Source organism: Zosterops lateralis (genome assembly GCF_965231275.1).
Source record: "Zosterops lateralis genome assembly, chromosome: 13".
In the NCBI taxonomy this organism is placed as follows: Eukaryota; Metazoa; Chordata; class Aves; order Passeriformes; family Zosteropidae; genus Zosterops; species Zosterops lateralis.
Genome location: NC_139773.1, coordinates 7460986 through 7479626, shown reverse-complemented (window position 1 = coordinate 7479626; position 18641 = coordinate 7460986). Strand labels below are relative to the sequence as shown.

Sequence of the window (18641 nt, the reverse complement as noted above, 5' to 3'; positions counted from 1 at the left end):
TAATGCTGAATAGAGTAAAGTCTGGAAAAGAAACCCATTAATCTACACTGGATGTACTTTAAAAGATTACATATATATGGTAGGCAAGATCAAAATATCCCTATGGATTGGAGAGAGTTGAAATTCTAAAACAAGAGAGGTGTTAGTGTCTGTCTGGGGTCAAACAATATTAAACAGTACCTACAACAGAAACTTTAAGAAATTTAAATTGCAAGATATAAGCAATGACTTTTAACTGGTTTGTTTCTAAAACACTATCTATAGCTTAGTGATGCCTCACATTCATTTTTCAGCAATAAACACATCTTTTCCCACCTCTAATTCTTCAGCCTGTTCTGTGGTTTCCTCTTCAGACCCATTGTTTTTAGGTAAGTAAGTCATTTTCAATCTAAGGTGGCCTTTAACTCTTGATTTATGGCTGCAGGAGAGAAAATAAAATGATCTTATTTTGCACTTGTAAAACAAAATCACTGAAAAAGCACAGCTATAGGATTATTCTTAAGTGTTCCAAAGCAAAACTGACTTTTTATAATCTACATTAATTGAGCTCCATAATGGCATTGAGGCTTCAGACTTCTGAATAAAATAAGTATTTAAAATAATGCTGACTTTTTAGTAGAACATGAATATCTTAGAAATGGCTCCTTGAATTTCCTTGATGGAAACAGAAAAACTTCGAAAATGCATACATATTTACAACTAATTACATAAGAGCATTGTTTAGATATAATAATTAGAATTTCCATGTGGTATTTACTAACCTTCTTGGATGAAGAACAAAATCCTTAAATGTATATGGTCTCTCCATACTTGGATTTTCTGTCTGGAATAAGAATTTTTTACAAGAAAAATCCTTATCAAGCACTTGAAATCAAAGAAAATTATCAGAAATTTATAGTTGATTCCTTTAAAGGCCTTATAACATTTTAAAACTTAAATTACAGGTTCAAGTACAGTAACCAGCAATACCAGCTTTAATGTTAGCAGCAAGACCAATACTCTGGTTCAAGAAAACAATTACCTTTGTAATATGCACATTACAGAATGAAACACTTGCTTTTGAAAAGAGTTTGCCATGGCTGCTACCCTATTTTTAGGACACTTTCTGATAAACCTGTTAGTATCTGCTAATGTTTTGAGACTTTAGAAAAAAATGAAAAAGCTTACTTATTTCAATGTTCTTGGTGATATTTCTTTAAAATTAATTATCTGCTTTGCGAAAGGAATACAAGAAACAAAAAAAATTGATCAAAGCAACACCAGCTCTATTTCCCACTTACGCTCTTTTTGGTATCTGTTTATGTGAATAAGGAACAGTAAAAATAAATTTACAGACTTTAAAGAAATATTTTAAGACATGACAATAATTACACTCTCTTCTTATCTTTAAGACTGTAAAACAATGGAAAGCTAAAAGTACTCCAATATTGAACACCAAGGTAACCTACATTACTTTATAAATATCAGCACTGAAAAATACCAAACAGATCTACAAAATAAAACAAAGAACCCACAGGACAGGAAAATTTTAATCACTTTACTATCAGTATTGTTAACTTCCTTAGATGACTAACAGAGTGCATATAGAAATATTTTTTCCCTTTCATAGTTTTAAAAACAAAAAATACAAACCGGTAACTGATAAAGAGGAATATCCACTTGTCCAAGAAAATCATCTCGAGTCTACAGAAAACAAAACAAACACCACAGAAAGTTGAAAGCTGCAAAATGTTTTAAAAATACTGTCCCCACACCCTGATAGCACAGCAGTGCTTTCTTAGAACCTGAAGGCACTTTTGAATTATAGGCAATAACTTGTTCTGTACAGAGCAACTTCTGATTGATCCAACACTCAAAGCCTTGGACAGTTTTGCCCTTCTACAAACAAAATTTGAGGGAACTGGGGGTGGAGATTTAAACTGTTTACTAAATAATACAGACTAATGTTAACCAAACAGGAGAGTTATTCAGCATCAGCACTGAGACTCTAGCATTGTCCTAAAGGACCTTCCTCCTAGGAGCACCCAACAGTTTCCATTAAACCTAGGCAGCTGTTTGAAACAGGCATGTAGAAGCATTTTTTTTCTTTTCCAAATCATACAGCTACTGTCAAAGATAATAAGAAGCAAAAGTAAGTGTAATCTGTGGTAAGTGCTTTGGAAGTTCCAGCAATTCCAGTGGTCCCAAGCTTGGCGTGAAAATCTGTTAGAACTATGAAAAAATATCTTCTGTCTACACACATTGCAAAATTTAGTCTTAACAATGACCATCCAAAGATTTTACCCTGCCTTGGACATCTGCACTGTCCAACTGGGACCAGACTATGAATGCAGAGCTGTTAGATCAGGGCAGGGACTGACAATACCCAGTATCACTGCACACTTGATTTTTCATCATGGATTTTTGCTTGCCAAAGAAATTACAATTTCAGTAATTTACATAGGTATTTTCCGTATTCACCAATAATCACCATCAGCAGTACTTTACTTGACTTCTTGCTGGATTATGGAGCATGTGCTAAGTTGCTTCAAATTAATTCATGATTTGAAAACCTTTGTGAACCTCCACAAAAGCAGGAAAAGTATTATAAGGGTCATTTAACATGAAGACATACCAGTGCCTGTGGAATAAACTCAGGTCAGCAGGGAATTTTTTGAAGGTATGTATAAGCTTATGGCTTTAAAAAAAACCCTCCTGCACTACAACAAGGCTACACTTTTTTGCACAGGCTGAGTAAGGAGCTGTAAAAGTCTTCAACTCTGCGGCTCGTGCAACCTCTGAAATTCCAGGCTTCCTGATTTTTCCAGCTAACAAAAGATTTGGTGCCTATTCTTTCCTAAATCTGTTGCTGCATTTATTCAAACTGATCACCCCAGAACTTTAATGTCTGTCCATAAAACTTTTCACCACAAGGGTCTGCAGCTTGCTGACATCTGATTCCTTCACCTCAGGGCAAAACCATGTGTTTCAATTTTCTTCTGGAAAACTTATTTTAATTTTCAATTCAAATGTTTTACAGCATTAAAACTCCAGTCTAATTCTATCCAGTTTTTGGTCCCTCTGACATTAAAGTATAGGTATTTCTTGAAGGAATTTTTTTTGCCTTAGTAATTCTGGTATCTTTTTTCCTTAGCTTTGTTGTCCTAAGTTCATCCAATTAACCTTTAAGTCATACATGTATTTGGAGAATCAGTGTCTCACATGTGCCTCTAATTTCTACACCTGCAAAAAGCACAACTGGATTGTCATAGGTGATAAGATACTAGAAATTTGGAGATATGTCACTTCAAATTCAATTTGCAGCATGGATGTCATGTTCAGATCTGAAGGGGACAAAAATGAAAACATATGCAAAACATCTGCCTTTTTAGTGCACAAACTCATTTGAGATAGAAAGCTACAACAGGTTTCCTACCTGAGGAGGCTTCCCTGAACTACTGAAGGAAAACTTTCTGTGCTATTACAGACCACAGGATTCTGGATAAAAATAGTTATCATTTTTGCCTATGAGGTTCTTTTTAAAATGGCACAGCACATACCTTAGACACGTTAAAAGGCTTAGTATTTGTAAAGTTCTTGGCAATCCTCAAGTGGAACATGCTTTCCAAATAAATTATTGGAATGTGGGACAAAAGTTTGCTCTATTTTAGAAACCCTCAGAACATTGTGTTTGTTACCAGCATAATTTGAGTATGGGCTCCTGTTATTCTCTTTATTATTCTGCTGTCTCTCCTGCTATTTTTAGCAGAGTTAGCCTCAATAACCAACTCTTAAACAGTACTTTCTCCTCCAGCTAGAATGCAAAACCCTGAGTGGAGATTTTTGTTGATCTCCAAACAACTAACACATAAATCAGATAGCAGGAATGATCTCCAGCAATGTGCCCCACTATGACAAGCTGACTAACTGCCTGCAAAGAGGTGCCAAAGCAGCTTCGCAACAGACATCGCACACATGAGCAACTAAATGCCAGTGGAGCTGAAACTGTTTGGATCTCTGTTTCATCAGAGCAGGCAACACACACAAGTGGGTCAGTTGTTCTTGTCAACTTCTAATTTCTTAACAGCCAGAGAACTCAAACTTTCTGCTTGGCATAAACCTCAATTAATGATATACTGCACTAACAGAGAAGCCTTGTATTTTACTGATTCACTGGTTTAGTCTATAGAAAGTTATTAAAAACAGGTGAGGACAGACAGCTGCTGTACACAATTCATTTGAAGAAGTCCAGTGCAATGCCAAAGCATTCAAAGAAAAGCACCAAAAGACAGTAATTCTGTTTAAAACTCATTTTCATCTATTTTATGAATATAGGCTTAATAAGTTTTAGGTTTTGGACTTTTTTTTCTGCAACACCCATCAGAAACTGAAGTAGATTTTAAACAGGCATGCTTATCTGAGTCACACAGAGTCTGAGTCTGTTTAAGAGCAGTAGTGAGAACATAACTTTTATCAGGTTTGAAAATGGGTCACTGAATTTAATGCCTTTCTTAATTGCTGGATTCACCACACAGCCTTTTGAAACGGTTCTTGTATAAGACCAGGGTGTTGAAATAACATGTATTTTCCCTACCAATTTTTGTGACAAATGCTTGTTGGTATTAGTGCATTAATTAGAATCCCAGCATATTCCCAGTCTTTCCTGAATAAACTGGCAGCTAGCTGTGCACAGGTTGCTCTTTGCACAGAAATCCACAGCTGTATGGCAAAACAAGAAAGCATACAGCTTTTATTGGAGGGAACATAAGTATCAATTCAAATTGAAAAAACAAACAGTGATCTGGAGTATCGCTGCTTAAGAAAACAAGAGCTCAATAGATGCCTTATAAAACCAACATTCTTCTTGCTTAAACACCCAAACATCAACATTAGTTACAAGCTTGATGAGAATGAAAAAAACTTTCCTGAGCTACACTAGCAAATTCAAGTATTTTTCTTTTCATGCTGTGCTGAGTGTATTATTTGGTTCTCTTAAACTCTGAATTGAAAAAGTGAGCTTTTCTTTTTTCTTCCATAAAATACTGCCAGCATATCCTATTCCTCATGGAAAAGTAACGGTTTCAAAAAAACAAGATTCAATTATGACATTAAGAATGTACCAAATTCATGGATTCCACAAGTAATGTTCTCTTGGTCTTGCAATGCAATAAACAGTTGGTTGCAAGGAATTCATTACAGTCCCAGTCTCCTGTATTTTTAAGGGGGGGACCTGTGGGCTGTGTGGAATTTTTTTTTAGTGACACACAGGCCACATAGGCATTTCTTTAGAGCTGGCATCTATGACAGAGATGTAAGACCCTTTATCAGCATTTTCAAACTAGGGAGAATACATACTGTTAGATCAAGGGTTATTACACAACATGTGTTTCTGCAGGACCTTCAGCCCTGCTGGCTGTTTCCACAGCAAGGTGTCAGCACGACATGCCTCAGCAGTTTTACCATCTGCTTAACAGACAGCATTTAGAAATGACATTGAAGTTATTTTCACTAATTCTCTCTCACTTCCAAAGATATTTTCAGACAACTGCTTATCTAAAGACCAGAGAAAAAGCATCATCTGTTTCTCCATTTATAGCTTACACATTTTGTATGGCATCAAAATCTTACTGCTTCCTTAAAAGTTCATATTTAGTTTACAGTACTTTTATGACAACATTCATATATCAGTCTATCCAATGTGTGCTGCTTTGAGAACTTGTCCTTAATGGTTCATTAATAATGCAATTTAAGATAGCCTTTTCTTTTTTTACCCAGTTCACAGGAAGGCATGTTATCTAATATAACCAAAGCATACTTCAGAACAACGTAAAGAGAGAACATGTCAAAAGTTATTGATGCATTGATTTTATTCATTAGGACTTCAAGTTCCTTTGGTTTGATGTATACATGTGACAAACAAGCTATCATATAAAAAGCAGATATATTACATTTTATGGAAAGTCAAAAGACAATCCAGATTTGTCCTCCTGTGTTAAATCTGCCAATATTCACCACAAAAAAATTTAGAAAACAGTACCAAGTATTTAATTAGGTACTATTTCAACAAGTCATTCCTGACATCATGTCAGTTATCTTCATAACAGTGTAAAAACATAAAACTCTTGCATCTGTTTGTGAAAGCTTTTTTGCCAAATCTTAAGACTTCAAAGAAAGTTCAAAAAACAAACTCTCACAATAAAAATTCCAGGTGCATTTTTACCTTCACCATTTAACACTATAAAGCTTAAACCACAGAAATGCAATACTCTTATCAAATGTTAAAACTGCACGTGTAATTTGCTCCCAGAAGTAACAACAGATAAAGCAGATATTGCAGATGTTTACCACAATGGCTAATTAACACATTCAGCTGAAGGACTTGATACAGTCAATCAACTTTTTACTTTTCAGAGCAATAGGGAAGAAATAGAACTAAAAATAAGATAAAATGCTTTTCTCCAAAAAGGAGACAATTGGAGCATATCTGCATCATAGTCTCACTCCCATGAAGTTCACTTGATCCAGTTCAGGATCTCACAGAGGCATAAAGTCAGGTTGAACCTGGAAGTTGCTTTTCAGCCCTAAATTAAATCAGTTGGCCAAGGCTGTACAGGTACCTGGCCACTTCTTAGATAATGAGCCTAGAGCAGGGCTGGATGCAGGCTGCATGGCCTCACCCTGCTCCAAAGTCAGTCCTACCAGCTTTCAAAAGAGTTCTTAAGCCTACTGTTGATGCAGCATCAACACTAACTCAGGACTGCCCCATGCCTTTGCACCAGCACACACCTAGTGGGCACTGCCAGTCACACCACAGCTTCTCCTGCTCTTCCACACTCAGCTTTAGCCCTCAGCCACTGCTCAACAGGAGCCTCAAGCCCCACCTATCGACCTCTCCCCAGCCCCAAGCCTAAACCTCCTGCTGCCAGGTGTAAAGGTAGAGCAGGACCTGGCTAAAGCAGAACTCAGTGGTTGGGGTTGTCTTGCTGTGCTCAAGATATAAATCCCACCTATACAAAACCAGTCTGCATAAACTGACCTTGGATGCCTCAACCTCTCATGACAAAAGGTGACCACGACAAAAATAATTCAACCACAATTACTTTTTCAACAGAATAGAATTACAATTTATTTCAGACAAGCTCAATGACACTACCAAAGTCATATTACACTTCCCACCTCAGACACGGTTTTATTAGCCTATAATTTGCCAGATGTTAACCCCTCTACACTCCTCGTTAATAAGCCAAACTTATGTCCCAAAACAAATTTAATAGAAACAATGATTAGTAGAATAACTGGCTAATGTAGAAATTGTGTTGAAAAATAAGTAATTTTCATAATAAATTCTGGAATTCCTTTTCCTTCAAAAAGCCCTTGTACTTTCACATTACCAAACAGGCCGTCTCCCTTATGCTGGGAAAATCACTGATTGCCAGAGAAATCATCTAGGTCTGAAAGAATCCAGTTCTGTGTTTCTTACCACATTCCTCTTCCTGAGTAGCTGGAGCGTCTAATTTGCATTTTAATACGCCCTAACTTCAACGACTCCAATTTAAGTTTGTATGTAATTTCAGCCAGGAACTTGCTGATGTCCTTCTTAAATTCTGTTTGCTTATGTTACAGTTGATACAGCTGAAAGCAGCCCAAGGTCTCAAACAATAACTGCATCTATCTGTAGACTTTTGGATTTATTGTAAACTATCATGACAGAAAAAAAGAATAATGCACTCTCTTGAAACAGAGATGATTACAGATCCATAAACTAACGCTGCAATGAGCTACAAACATTTTGCTGGCTGCATTCCCAAATCAGCATGTTCTGTTTGTCACAGGGAATAAGGAAAAAAGTACACTTGAAACAGAGACACTTAACAGAAATGCAGGGCAGTCCCCTTCAGACAAGGGTGAAAGTCAGTCATAAGCAAATGACTGAAAAGGCCACTCAGTTTTGCTTACTTGCTTAATCTGTGAAATTCATCCACTTCTGGAAGATGAGAAAACACGTGTTAGAACACAGAAGAGCACCCGCTGCCAAGGGTGAGGGGAAAGCATTCCTACCACTTGATCCTCTGTGGCTGCAAGGGCTGAGCAGGCACCAGAGAGCCTGGGGGTCAGATTAACACTCTGCCTACCCTTGTATCCTTTCCGTGTAATAGTCAAGAGCAGATGCTTAAGGAATAATAATAGTGGCAATTAAGAACAGTACTTCCTTTGATACAACCCCCAGTTTCTAATGAATAAGTAATCATGGACCTCTTGATCCTGACATTAAAATAAATATTGAAAATATAATACCCTTCGATGGATCTTTTGTGAACTCACCTAACTTCTTAAAATCCATTTCTACTTTTGATATACAGATCTTGAGACAATTTCCTCAGCAGCACACAAAACAACATGTTTCTTTATAAGTGGAATGGAAAAAGTCACCTCCCCTCATTTTATAAACTCCCTCTACACCATCTTTTTTTTCCAAAGCTGAAAGCCCCCTGGCCTACTTAGTGTTTCTCCTCACATAAAACTCACACCAATCTTGCAACCCTTCTTTTTTCAGTTCTGTAATCTTCACGAAAAAGGACAACCAGAAACACATGCCATGCACTTATTTGGTGTGGATTTGCACAATCCCATAATGGTGGTTTTAATTTTGTTACTTTATTTCTTCCCTAATAAATCCTAAGGTTTTATTTGCCTGTCAACAAGATCTGAGCTGACATCTTCAGCAAGTCTTTCCCCATGGCACAAACCATTTCCTGACTAGTATAGGAGGCTATCACCAAGGGTGTGCATCATTAGCTGCTTTTCATGTGTGCAATACTTGGCATTTTTCAACACTGATTTCCAAATTGCCTATTTGGAAAAAAAAAAAAAATAAAGCAATGATCATGATCTCATATCTGAAAACCTGCAAGCTCTTTGGCTAGTGAGGAGTAAAGGAAGAATGTCTCTAGTTTGCCCTGTGAACAAATTTTACTTTAACACATTCTTGTAGGTATACCAAGTTTTAAAAAACGGAATAACTATAGCTTGTGGCAACATTAAAGAAGCCACAGCATCAACGCTCCCCACTCTCTCATGGCAGATTAAAAGGGCATGAATCACCCTGAAAACTGGATAATTACATATTTACATAAGCTGTTTCAGGAGGCCTGCTCTGCATGCTTTTGCAGTTTTAGTTTCCCCATTTTTTTTTCTGGCATGAGAAACCTGCCCAAAAATTCAGTTCAGCTGCAGACTATAAACAGAATTAGGCTAATCATAATCTCCACAGAGCACAATCAAATAAAACTTCTCCTTAATATGTACATGTAATGTTTGCCGAGGACTACAAAGTGCCAGAGCTTTAATACACTGGAATATTCAAATATCTGCCTCCTTACAGTACAATGATATTCTGAAAGTTACATATAGTTCATAGCTGCCAAATACAACCTGTGAAACCTGAAAAACTTTGGGGACCGAGTTATTACCAAATAATATTTGATTGTTTCCTTTGCTAATGCATCCATGTAGCAACTATTCATAGCCAAGCTGTAAGATCTATCCCATCCTTTGTGTGCCATCTTTTTCTTCCCCTGAAGAAGGATTGCTAATCAAAAGCTAAAGCATGAAGAAAGGTAGAGAAGAACGTGTAGCTAAACTCTGCATTTAAGCAAGATGAAAAACAGAATAAATTAGTACCAACTATTAAAGCAATACAGATCATTGTCACTTTAAGCATAGAAGCAGGAAATTACCTACAACTAATTATAAATTGTTTATTATTGTGATTAACACAGTTTCCACTGTCTTTCCTTCAATGTATTGATATACACTTCAGCTTCTAAAATTTGTCTGAGACACAACACATACTCTCCTATGTGATTTAAGTCTAATGTAGTCATACCCATGAGTCCTCAGAAAGACACCACCTTCCCTTCAAGCCCAACTCTTCCTGACTGAACTGACAGACCATGACACCATGACACAGCAATGCACCACATGGTCCTGTAATGTGATCCTTCAAGATATGCAATACTGAACAATACGAAAGTTGTTAGATTATGAGGTTACCATAGCACAGTAGCATAAAGAGATGCCAATTTGTGCTTTGCCTTGTATTGGCTCCATAATCTTCCGCTTTTGCTGCTCCTTTTCCACCTCACTTCCTTGCACAGATTTGGGACACTGATACACATGCAGCCCTTTGCCCCATGAGCAAAGCCGGAACTAAGCCACAGCTGTCCTTCCCTTCTCTTGGTGCTTCTCCCTGGCTGGATCACTATTTTCTGAGAGGGAATTATGCTGTGACAGAAGCTCTAAGCCTAAGGAGAATGCAAGAGAGGAGACAAACTCAGACTATGCAGCACTAACTTGTGGTGCAGCATTTATCAAGGGAATCACAATCTTCCAGACACAGGTTCTTGTCCCCTCAGCACATTCAGATCAGCTGGGAAGTTACTCAAGAGAAAAATCCTCATACACAGCCCCCTCAAATTTCTGTTTCACTAAATTTAAATTTAGTATAGCAAGATTCAAATAGCATTTTTTATGAAGAGTTTCGTGAAAAAAGCTTGAGAGTTCCAACTAAAAGGTTTCCTTTACATGAATCTGACAGTAGAAAATCAGTTATTTTACATCATCTCTGAAGTTTGGGGGGTTGTTTTGCTTCAAAACATTTCATTTCAATAACTAGAGAAGAAAGGAGAAAACTTGAGCAAAATTACTTGTAAACAAAAGGCCTATAACACAATTGATTCCCTCAATTGTATAAGAAATTATTTTAAAGGTATACAGCTACTGAATCAGATTTGCAAGTACACCTGCAATATTCAAATTATCCAATAGAGAGTGATACTGATGGGGAAGGAACAGCTAATGTCAACAGGGATGTCAACATGATATTATACTTGTGGAAGAGATTTACAGAACTTTTATTTTTTTAGAAGTTTGTTTATATTCTACAAGAACTGGAATTGTATTCCCTGCTTCTGCCTTTCTCTGTACCTCTTGGGGTTTATGTATATATGACGACAAGTAACCTGTTCCCTTACTCATTCCTACCCTCCCAATCCACACCTGTGATATCAAAATGCTTTAGTTGCAGATTATTTCTACCCTAAGCAAAGACTGATGCACTAAAAAACCCCAAAACATTAAAGCAGAAATACATAGTCAAGGACAACGTTCAATGCTGTAACCATGGACTTATCTCTTCCTCCTGCTTCACATAAATGAAATTCCAAGATCTACTACAGAACCTATTCAATAAGTTTCCAGTAAAGACCAGCAGTGGCACACTTGCCACCACCATTCCCCATTTTAACTTAATTAAAAATAATCCAAGGCCAGTTGTCATAGAAATGGTGTTGATTTTTTTTTTTTAAGCCAGGCTTTAACAAGCTGTTGATTATGGAAAGCAGGAAATGTGATCCGAGGTGGCTGAAGGCTGGTAGCAAGGCACAGAAGAAAAGAATGCATAGACCTTTTGCTGCTTCAGCCTCTGGAGTCTCTGACCACAGCACTGATTTGATTTCATGGCTGCCCTGTACAGATAGCTGACATTACTAAATGCTACTCCAGTATCAACTTGTTAAATTTGAACCCAGACTCAGCATATCAATATACTAGGCCAGACTAACTGGAGTCAAGAGAAATATTTTGGGAGTTGTTTATTTTTAAATGAGTCACAATACACCACAATAATTAACTAGACTATGTAATTAAATGATTGCCATAGAATCTGTTATATTGGTCACAAAGACTAATAACAAATACAATGGTATTTATCTATTTTATTCCAGTGCACTGCTGAACTGCTGTGAAGTCAACTATGATTTTTGCTTGGTTTGGAGGTGGAAGCTTTTACAATTTTTGACATGTTTTATAGAATATTTACCTATTTACTGGTTTTTACATAAAAACTGAAAAGAGACATTTGAGGACTGAAAGGTTCCTGTACCTGGTGTTTGTGTCAATCCATTGTAAACATTGCTCCTGGGAACTGAAACAAATTATTGCCAGTCCAGTGTCTTAGGAGGTTTTATGGAAATGTTAGCTAACAGTCTAATCCTGAACTTGGATTAAAATACAGAATATCTTTCATATCAGCTCCCATTAAACACAAAGACCAGCAGCGCAAGTTGATGAGAAATGGACTTGAAGTGCATAACTCAACATTTTTTCACAATATACTTTCAAAATAACTGACACATTTTAATTTGTCTGGGTCTAATCTGTTTGTGCTTATTGTGGATTTTACCCCTCACTGTACAGTGTGATTCTGGGACAAGAATCACCAAACAAGATGTATGTGTGTGTATATATATACACACATATATATGTAGTGATTATCTGTGCTCCACTGTGAGTTTTATCAGGAAGCTTAAGTATAAATCATAGTTTCCCAAGAAGAAAGAAGCATTTTCCTTTAAACTCTAACCAAAAAGCACTAAAGAAGTCAGAAAGTGTACAATCATCAGGCACTGCTCTAAGGGCAATCAAAGACTGAAAATTCCAGGCTAATGCCTCCGAGGTAACTGTCTTACTAGTTTAGAAAGGGACTGTCATAATTATAAGGTCTTTGGCAAAAAGCCCTTTACCTAAACAAGCATGTTAGTTATATGGTAGTAGTGTCAAATCAATGAGTTCTTAAAACAATTTTAGTAAGCATCAATTGTTGCACTTTTATCAGCATTCATAACTAAAAATACTCAGCTAATGTAAGTCCTCACAATATTATTTAAACAAGGCTTAAAATCTACCTTTAATGTGGCCTGTGCTTTAGTAACTGCCTTAAGAGTTAATAAGAGTAGACACCTCTGCAGTTTAGCTGGACATGAATTTCATTACATAAAAAAATATAGATATTTAATATAAGCCTTCTAGACCCAAGTACTATAATTTGAACAGTAATGTTGTTGGGAGAGGTATTAAGTTACTCTGTACTGCTCAGGCTGAAATAGTAGTTGGAAGGAGGAAAAAAAAGAGTGAGAGGAAACTCTGAAAATTCCTGTGGTTCAGGGTGTATACAGAAACAAATGGTATTTACAGTTTCTCTGCTCAAATAGGACTTATCTTTAATTCTATGTACAGCAAACTGCTCTGTAAAATAAAGCCTACCTGAAATAAAACTAAAAGATCACTCATTTTTACCCATTTTATATGCAAACAACTTCAGTAACTACCAATAATTTACTGAAAAGTTAGGTGTTTATAACTACAGTATTTAATCTGAAGTTTAAATGACTCCCATGTCTCAATAACTAAACAAGAAAATCCCTATGAGTTCATGTAAACAGCAAACTATTGTTTAAAATCTATTAAATACATAACACCTATTCATCTATGCTACTGTATGTACCATATTCTAAGAAACTAATCTAAAACCCAAATGTTACACATAATTAAAAAATTAACTTCCTAATGGTGACAATTTGACACCATTAGGAAACTCTGAAATCATTGTGCTTAAGTCTTGGTTGCAAACTTTCATTACTTTCCAGATAAATTTCAACTGCAAAATACCATCACATTTTTCTATAAACCACAACACTCACCTTATGGGGCCTCCACAAAGTGCTAGACATTTCCCTTTTAGAGGTTCCATATCTTTTTCTAACACCAGTTGTTTTTCCTTCATTCCCAGCTTTGAACTGTATGTGCAACTGAGACGTCCTTGCACTTTGACACTTGTATTTAAGGCTGGATAAGCAGCAAGAAACTTTTTGACGTGATCCTTCCAAGGAAACACTTCTTTGCAAAATATGGTGAGTTTTGCTCATCTGTACATTGGGTCTTTCTAGTTCATTTATATTAATCTGATATTCTGAATCTGTTTTTGAGGGCAGACATGCAGATGTGCTACGTTCCAGTTTTAAATGAGGGTATTTTGCACCAGAGTTCAGATTTAACTCTGGACTGCAAGACCCATTAACCATTTCACTGCTTGATGCAAATCCTTTTTGTGTAAGGTGAACTGAAACACATGAAAAGCCATCAGGTACTTCTTCACAGGTTGCCTGCTGAGGGCCATTCAAAATTTGACTTTTGTCCTGTAACGATGCATTCAAATAAAGCGGTCGGATGTCTCTGACCTCGCCAGAAGAGCAAACCGTTTTAGAGAGTCTAAGTCCATTGACTGCTGTTGAAAGGAATCCCTTGGAAATGGTCTGATCTTCTTTTTGTGCCAGCTCACTAGGAGAAATAATTAATTTATGAGATGTTTGATAGGTGCCTCTGTGTGGTAGTTGACCTGAGCTTACTGGAGAAGCTGGAGGAGTACTGGAAGGACTCCTAGGAAAAATAACCAGTGATGAACAACGTCGCAATGGAATTTTAGTTTTCTTCCTCACTGACAAAGCATCTTGGTCAAAAGTAGTATTATTTCTATACAATGTTTCCTGAGATGAGTTACTCCTGGAGGGATTACATCTGTTTGCAGTGCTTCTATATGAAGAGTCACCATGTGCAACACTACTACAGAAAGTACTGTCACTTGTCCAAAGAGAGCCACTGCCACTGTCACTGATGACACTGTTACTATAGGAACCTCCATCACTTGTGGTACTTGCACATGATCCATAGTCACTGCCAGCACTGCTGAACGAGCCACTGTCACTTGCTGCAATGCTGCTGAGGCTGCCTCTGCCCAGAGCAGCATTGCTCAGAAGGCTGTCATTAGATCGATGATCAGCCACAGCTCCAGCGCCACAGCTCTCTTCACTACCAATACCAATGAATGAAGTGTCTTCACCAGCAGCCACAGCATCACCAAACTGGGAACATCCACTCTGCTTTCTAGACTGCAAGGAAATGTGCAGTGAACTGCTCTTTTTTATTTGCAGTGAAGAAACAGTTGTGCTTTTCTCTTGATTAATTGCTTGTTGCACTACAGGTGCATAAGCAGCTTGTCTAGGAGTTAGTTTCACTTGTGTAACGCTAGGTGCAGAGCTCTGAGATTTTTTGAAGTACATACAATTATTATTATCCAAAAAATCTTCAGAGGTTTCTGATAGTGGATCTGTGTTGCTTCTTTGAGTAGCAAAATGCAGTCTTAACCGGCGTGCCATTTGTTCTCATTTCCACGCATGTTAGCAAATGAAACCCACAAAGATCCTTCAGCAGAAAGGCTACAGGCAGCTGCACAGAACCCAGAGCTGGTACATTGCAACAGTAAAAGCCCATAAAAGTTGCAGTCTTTGTCCTAATTTCTACAAGATACTAGCATTTGAAAAGAAAGTACCTCTTGAAATAAGTCAGCCATTCCTTGAACTGTAGTTTCTGGACCGTCGATTGCTTGCAGTCAGAAAGCCTTCACTTAAAAAGCACTTATGTTCCAAGGACCTCAGCTGCAACACACTGACAAACACTACTGACCTTGTTTCAATTATACCTTCCAGATTTTGCATAAATGAATACTATAATAGGCTCTCAGAAGTTCCAAGTTCCAAACAGCAACGCCTGCTGCGGCTGCACGAGCTGAGTCAATGTGTCCGTACTTTCCCCGGCAGCGTATGACTACTAATATTTTTACCCATAGGTTTAGAATTACAGGAAGTTGGTAGGAATGAAGTCCCATATAATTGAGTATCAAGTCCAGGATTGAATTTCCAAATAGTAACCATGCTAGCAAACTGCTGAGGTCTGAATTATGCACAAACTAGTGAAATAAGCCTCCTCTCCCTTAAGAAAATGTTCTTCTGTACTATTTAAATAAAACTTGAAAGAAATCTGGCATTATCTTGCAATCCACATGCTGCTAAGTAATCCCATTTTCTAAAGATCTGCACATAGTAGAACCCTCTGTGTTTATTAATTCATAATTTTAAATGAGGTGCAACTGAATAGGAGCCAAAAAAAAGTTTTTCTGGTTAATAATTTGGCATTTGTTTTTCTTTCTAGTTTGACCTTTTCTAACTACAGCTGTTAAAGGTAGAACAAAACAAAATTATTCTTACAAATTAAATTACCTCATCTTGTTTGCTGGAAGTCCAGAGTAAGGACACATTCATTACAGTTCAATGTGATTTGCAGATATGTGACCAGCTAAATAAACTTTAGAACACTGAACTAAGTATGCACAGAGATAAAAAGCATTACCAAACAGAATTAGAGCAGAAAGCTATTCTGTAAAATTATATTGAAATTGCCTCATACATTCCTAACTAATTTTTAAAATATATTTTCATTTATTAAATAAAACGATCAGCATGTCAAGAAGTTAATATACTGTCAATTCTTCCAAGACTAAAGGGATTGAGAATTCCTACAAAATGTTTCACTGGCTCATATAATCTGTAGAGGTCCTTTGCTGGCACCTAGTGGGACTTTTGATAAAAGACAATCTTGAATCTTGTTAAGTGGGATTTCTGTTGTGGGTTTTGTTTTGAAAAACAAGAATATTGGGTTATGAATGTACTTTTGAATACATAAGCCATATATGATGCAGTACTGAATGCTACTGCACTAACATGAAATTACTTAGTGCTGCTGAAAGAGTACAAACACAAGAGAACACTAGGCCATTTATACTTTTATAGGTCATACTACTAGGAGTTTTTTCTGCTTCATATTTATTTAACCTTTACTGTATTTTAAGCTAGAAGGCAGTAAAATTAACATTTATACCTCCTTCCCAAAAAAGAGCCAAGAATCAAATTCACAGTGCCTTGTTTGCAAGCAACAAATTTGTTTTCTAATTATACTCCAGGGCATACTTAACCTCCATTACCTGAATTCCATTATTAGAATGCAGCAATAAATGAATACTAGCTTATTCATAAAAAGCCAACAAATACAACACTTCATTTATTTCATTATAACCAACAGAACTTCTTCTAAAGTTATATTTTTTTGGGGGACTGGGATGGGGAGAGAAGAGGAAAGGAAAATACCGTAAAAGATTCTTTTGGTCAGTTTCAAAAAGTTACATTTGAACTTCAAGCAATACAGCAAAAAAACCCCATAAAACCAAACAAACCAAACACAAACTAAAAACATCAGCAAGTGACCCTAAATTATGTGAGTGAAAAGTAAAAAATGCATTTCTAAAGGCTTCATCTCTCCTCAAGAACAAATGAATTAGTGGCACAGTTTGTAACATGTTGGTGTGACACAAAGTGCAACCATTGGAGGTGCTGGTTTCCTTTAATAAAAGCATGACTTTCTCCCCCAGTGGATGGTGTGAATTTTACTAAAGAAATCCTAAGAAAACAATAAACTGACCTAATTTGGTAACTCAAGCCTTAGGATTCCAGCAAAGCTTTTCAACATGTGTCTCTTCCTTAGCTATATCTGTATAGCTATTCCAGCCAACTGCAGCTTTCTCAGGCTGCAGTAACAGAAGATGAAACACCTTTTGATCATAGCTACTTAGCAAGGCACCTCTGAATTTTGACATGTGAGGAGGAATTAATAGCATTGGGGGAGCTTGTCAATGCTAAATAACAATCATAGCTAAGGCAACAATTTGTCTTACTTAAAACAACCCAAGACACCTGGGATAAAAACACAGTTTCTGAGGGCAAGCTAAAGAGAAATAGGGAGATGGCCTGTTCCATTCACCAAGTGAGATGTAAACCATGAAAAATATAGGCATTTTATTACAGAACTACAGAGTGATTGATGAGGTCATGATACTTTGATCTCTAAACATAATCATGCAGGGGAAACAAAGCATCATTTCCGAGCTGATACCAAAAAAATGTTTAATTGGTTCCTCTCCATATGCAAACAGATTAAACAATTTATATATTCTGGATTAGAGAAAGAATGTGAAGGAGTTCTCCTGGTGGAAAATACAAAGAAAACACTGGCCTTCTCCCCCAAAAAATCAAGAATCCTATTTTCTAATCATGCCTCGTGACTTCCAGGTGGTGGCAGCAATGCTCTAACAAGATGTGCAATGGACAGAGTATTTCAAACTCATAGGGGATATGCTGCAACCCATAATATTATGTCCAGATGAAAACTTGAGCATCCTGAAAAACCACATTTAACTGCTCATGTAGGCCACAAGTGCTCATATCCCTTTAACATTGCTTTTAAATAAATCAGAGACACCCTATTTGAAATACTTGGGACAGGTAATATCACCAGCTAAGTAAATGGTCTGGGGACTGTGTAATGCCTATAACCAAGAAACAAGCCTCTTCATTCTTAAATCTCATTATTCTAGGCAGTTTGTAGTTATATTTACACATATTTTCACTCTTCCCAACCTCAGAAGAGCAGCGCCTTGATAAAAGATACAATGGTTTACTGAACACATGCAGAAAGCTTTAGGAAAAAATGTTTTTCATGGACAACACACTACTCAAGCACAAAGCACAAAGAGATCCTTTATTCAGAATGAAACTGTTTGGAGTGTAAGAGCACTCAATCCCTCCTATTAGTTCCCACCTCCTGCAGAAGGGAAAGGTATTTGTTCCAGTGACAGGGAACATCAGTGAAACAGATGCAAGTGTCATGACTGTACTGCTACAAGCTTACTCCCTTACAATGAAAGACAAACAAATACAGGTAACTAGACATCTGGACACAAAATGAGAGCTTGGATCAGAGGAGGAATTTTGATTTCACTGAGATAAAAGCACAAGTTAGCCTTATCTCACCAGTGACCTGCCATTCAGAGTGATACAATCCACTCCACTACGAGATCACAATTCACTGTTCACTTCTTG

At 37.0% G+C, this 18641-nt stretch overlaps 1 protein-coding gene across 2 annotated transcripts in view; it reads right to left on the bottom strand.

Moving 5' to 3' along the window:
- Window positions 1-18641, bottom strand: part of NEDD4 (NEDD4 E3 ubiquitin protein ligase) — a gene marked incomplete at its 5' end in the record, with an annotated part of 49308 nt that overhangs the window by 17789 nt on the left and 12878 nt on the right. The window contains 4 exons of one of the 2 annotated variants that reach the window (XM_083871140.1): window positions 316-418; window positions 762-823; window positions 1633-1683; window positions 13518-15029. In XM_083871140.1, the coding sequence (XP_083727266.1) occupies window positions 316-418; window positions 762-823; window positions 1633-1683; window positions 13518-15029 (1728 nt within the window). Of the gene's footprint in view, window positions 1-315; window positions 419-761; window positions 824-1632; window positions 1684-13517; window positions 15030-18641 lie in introns of those variants that run through there. The other variant, XM_083871141.1, reaches the window with a different exon arrangement.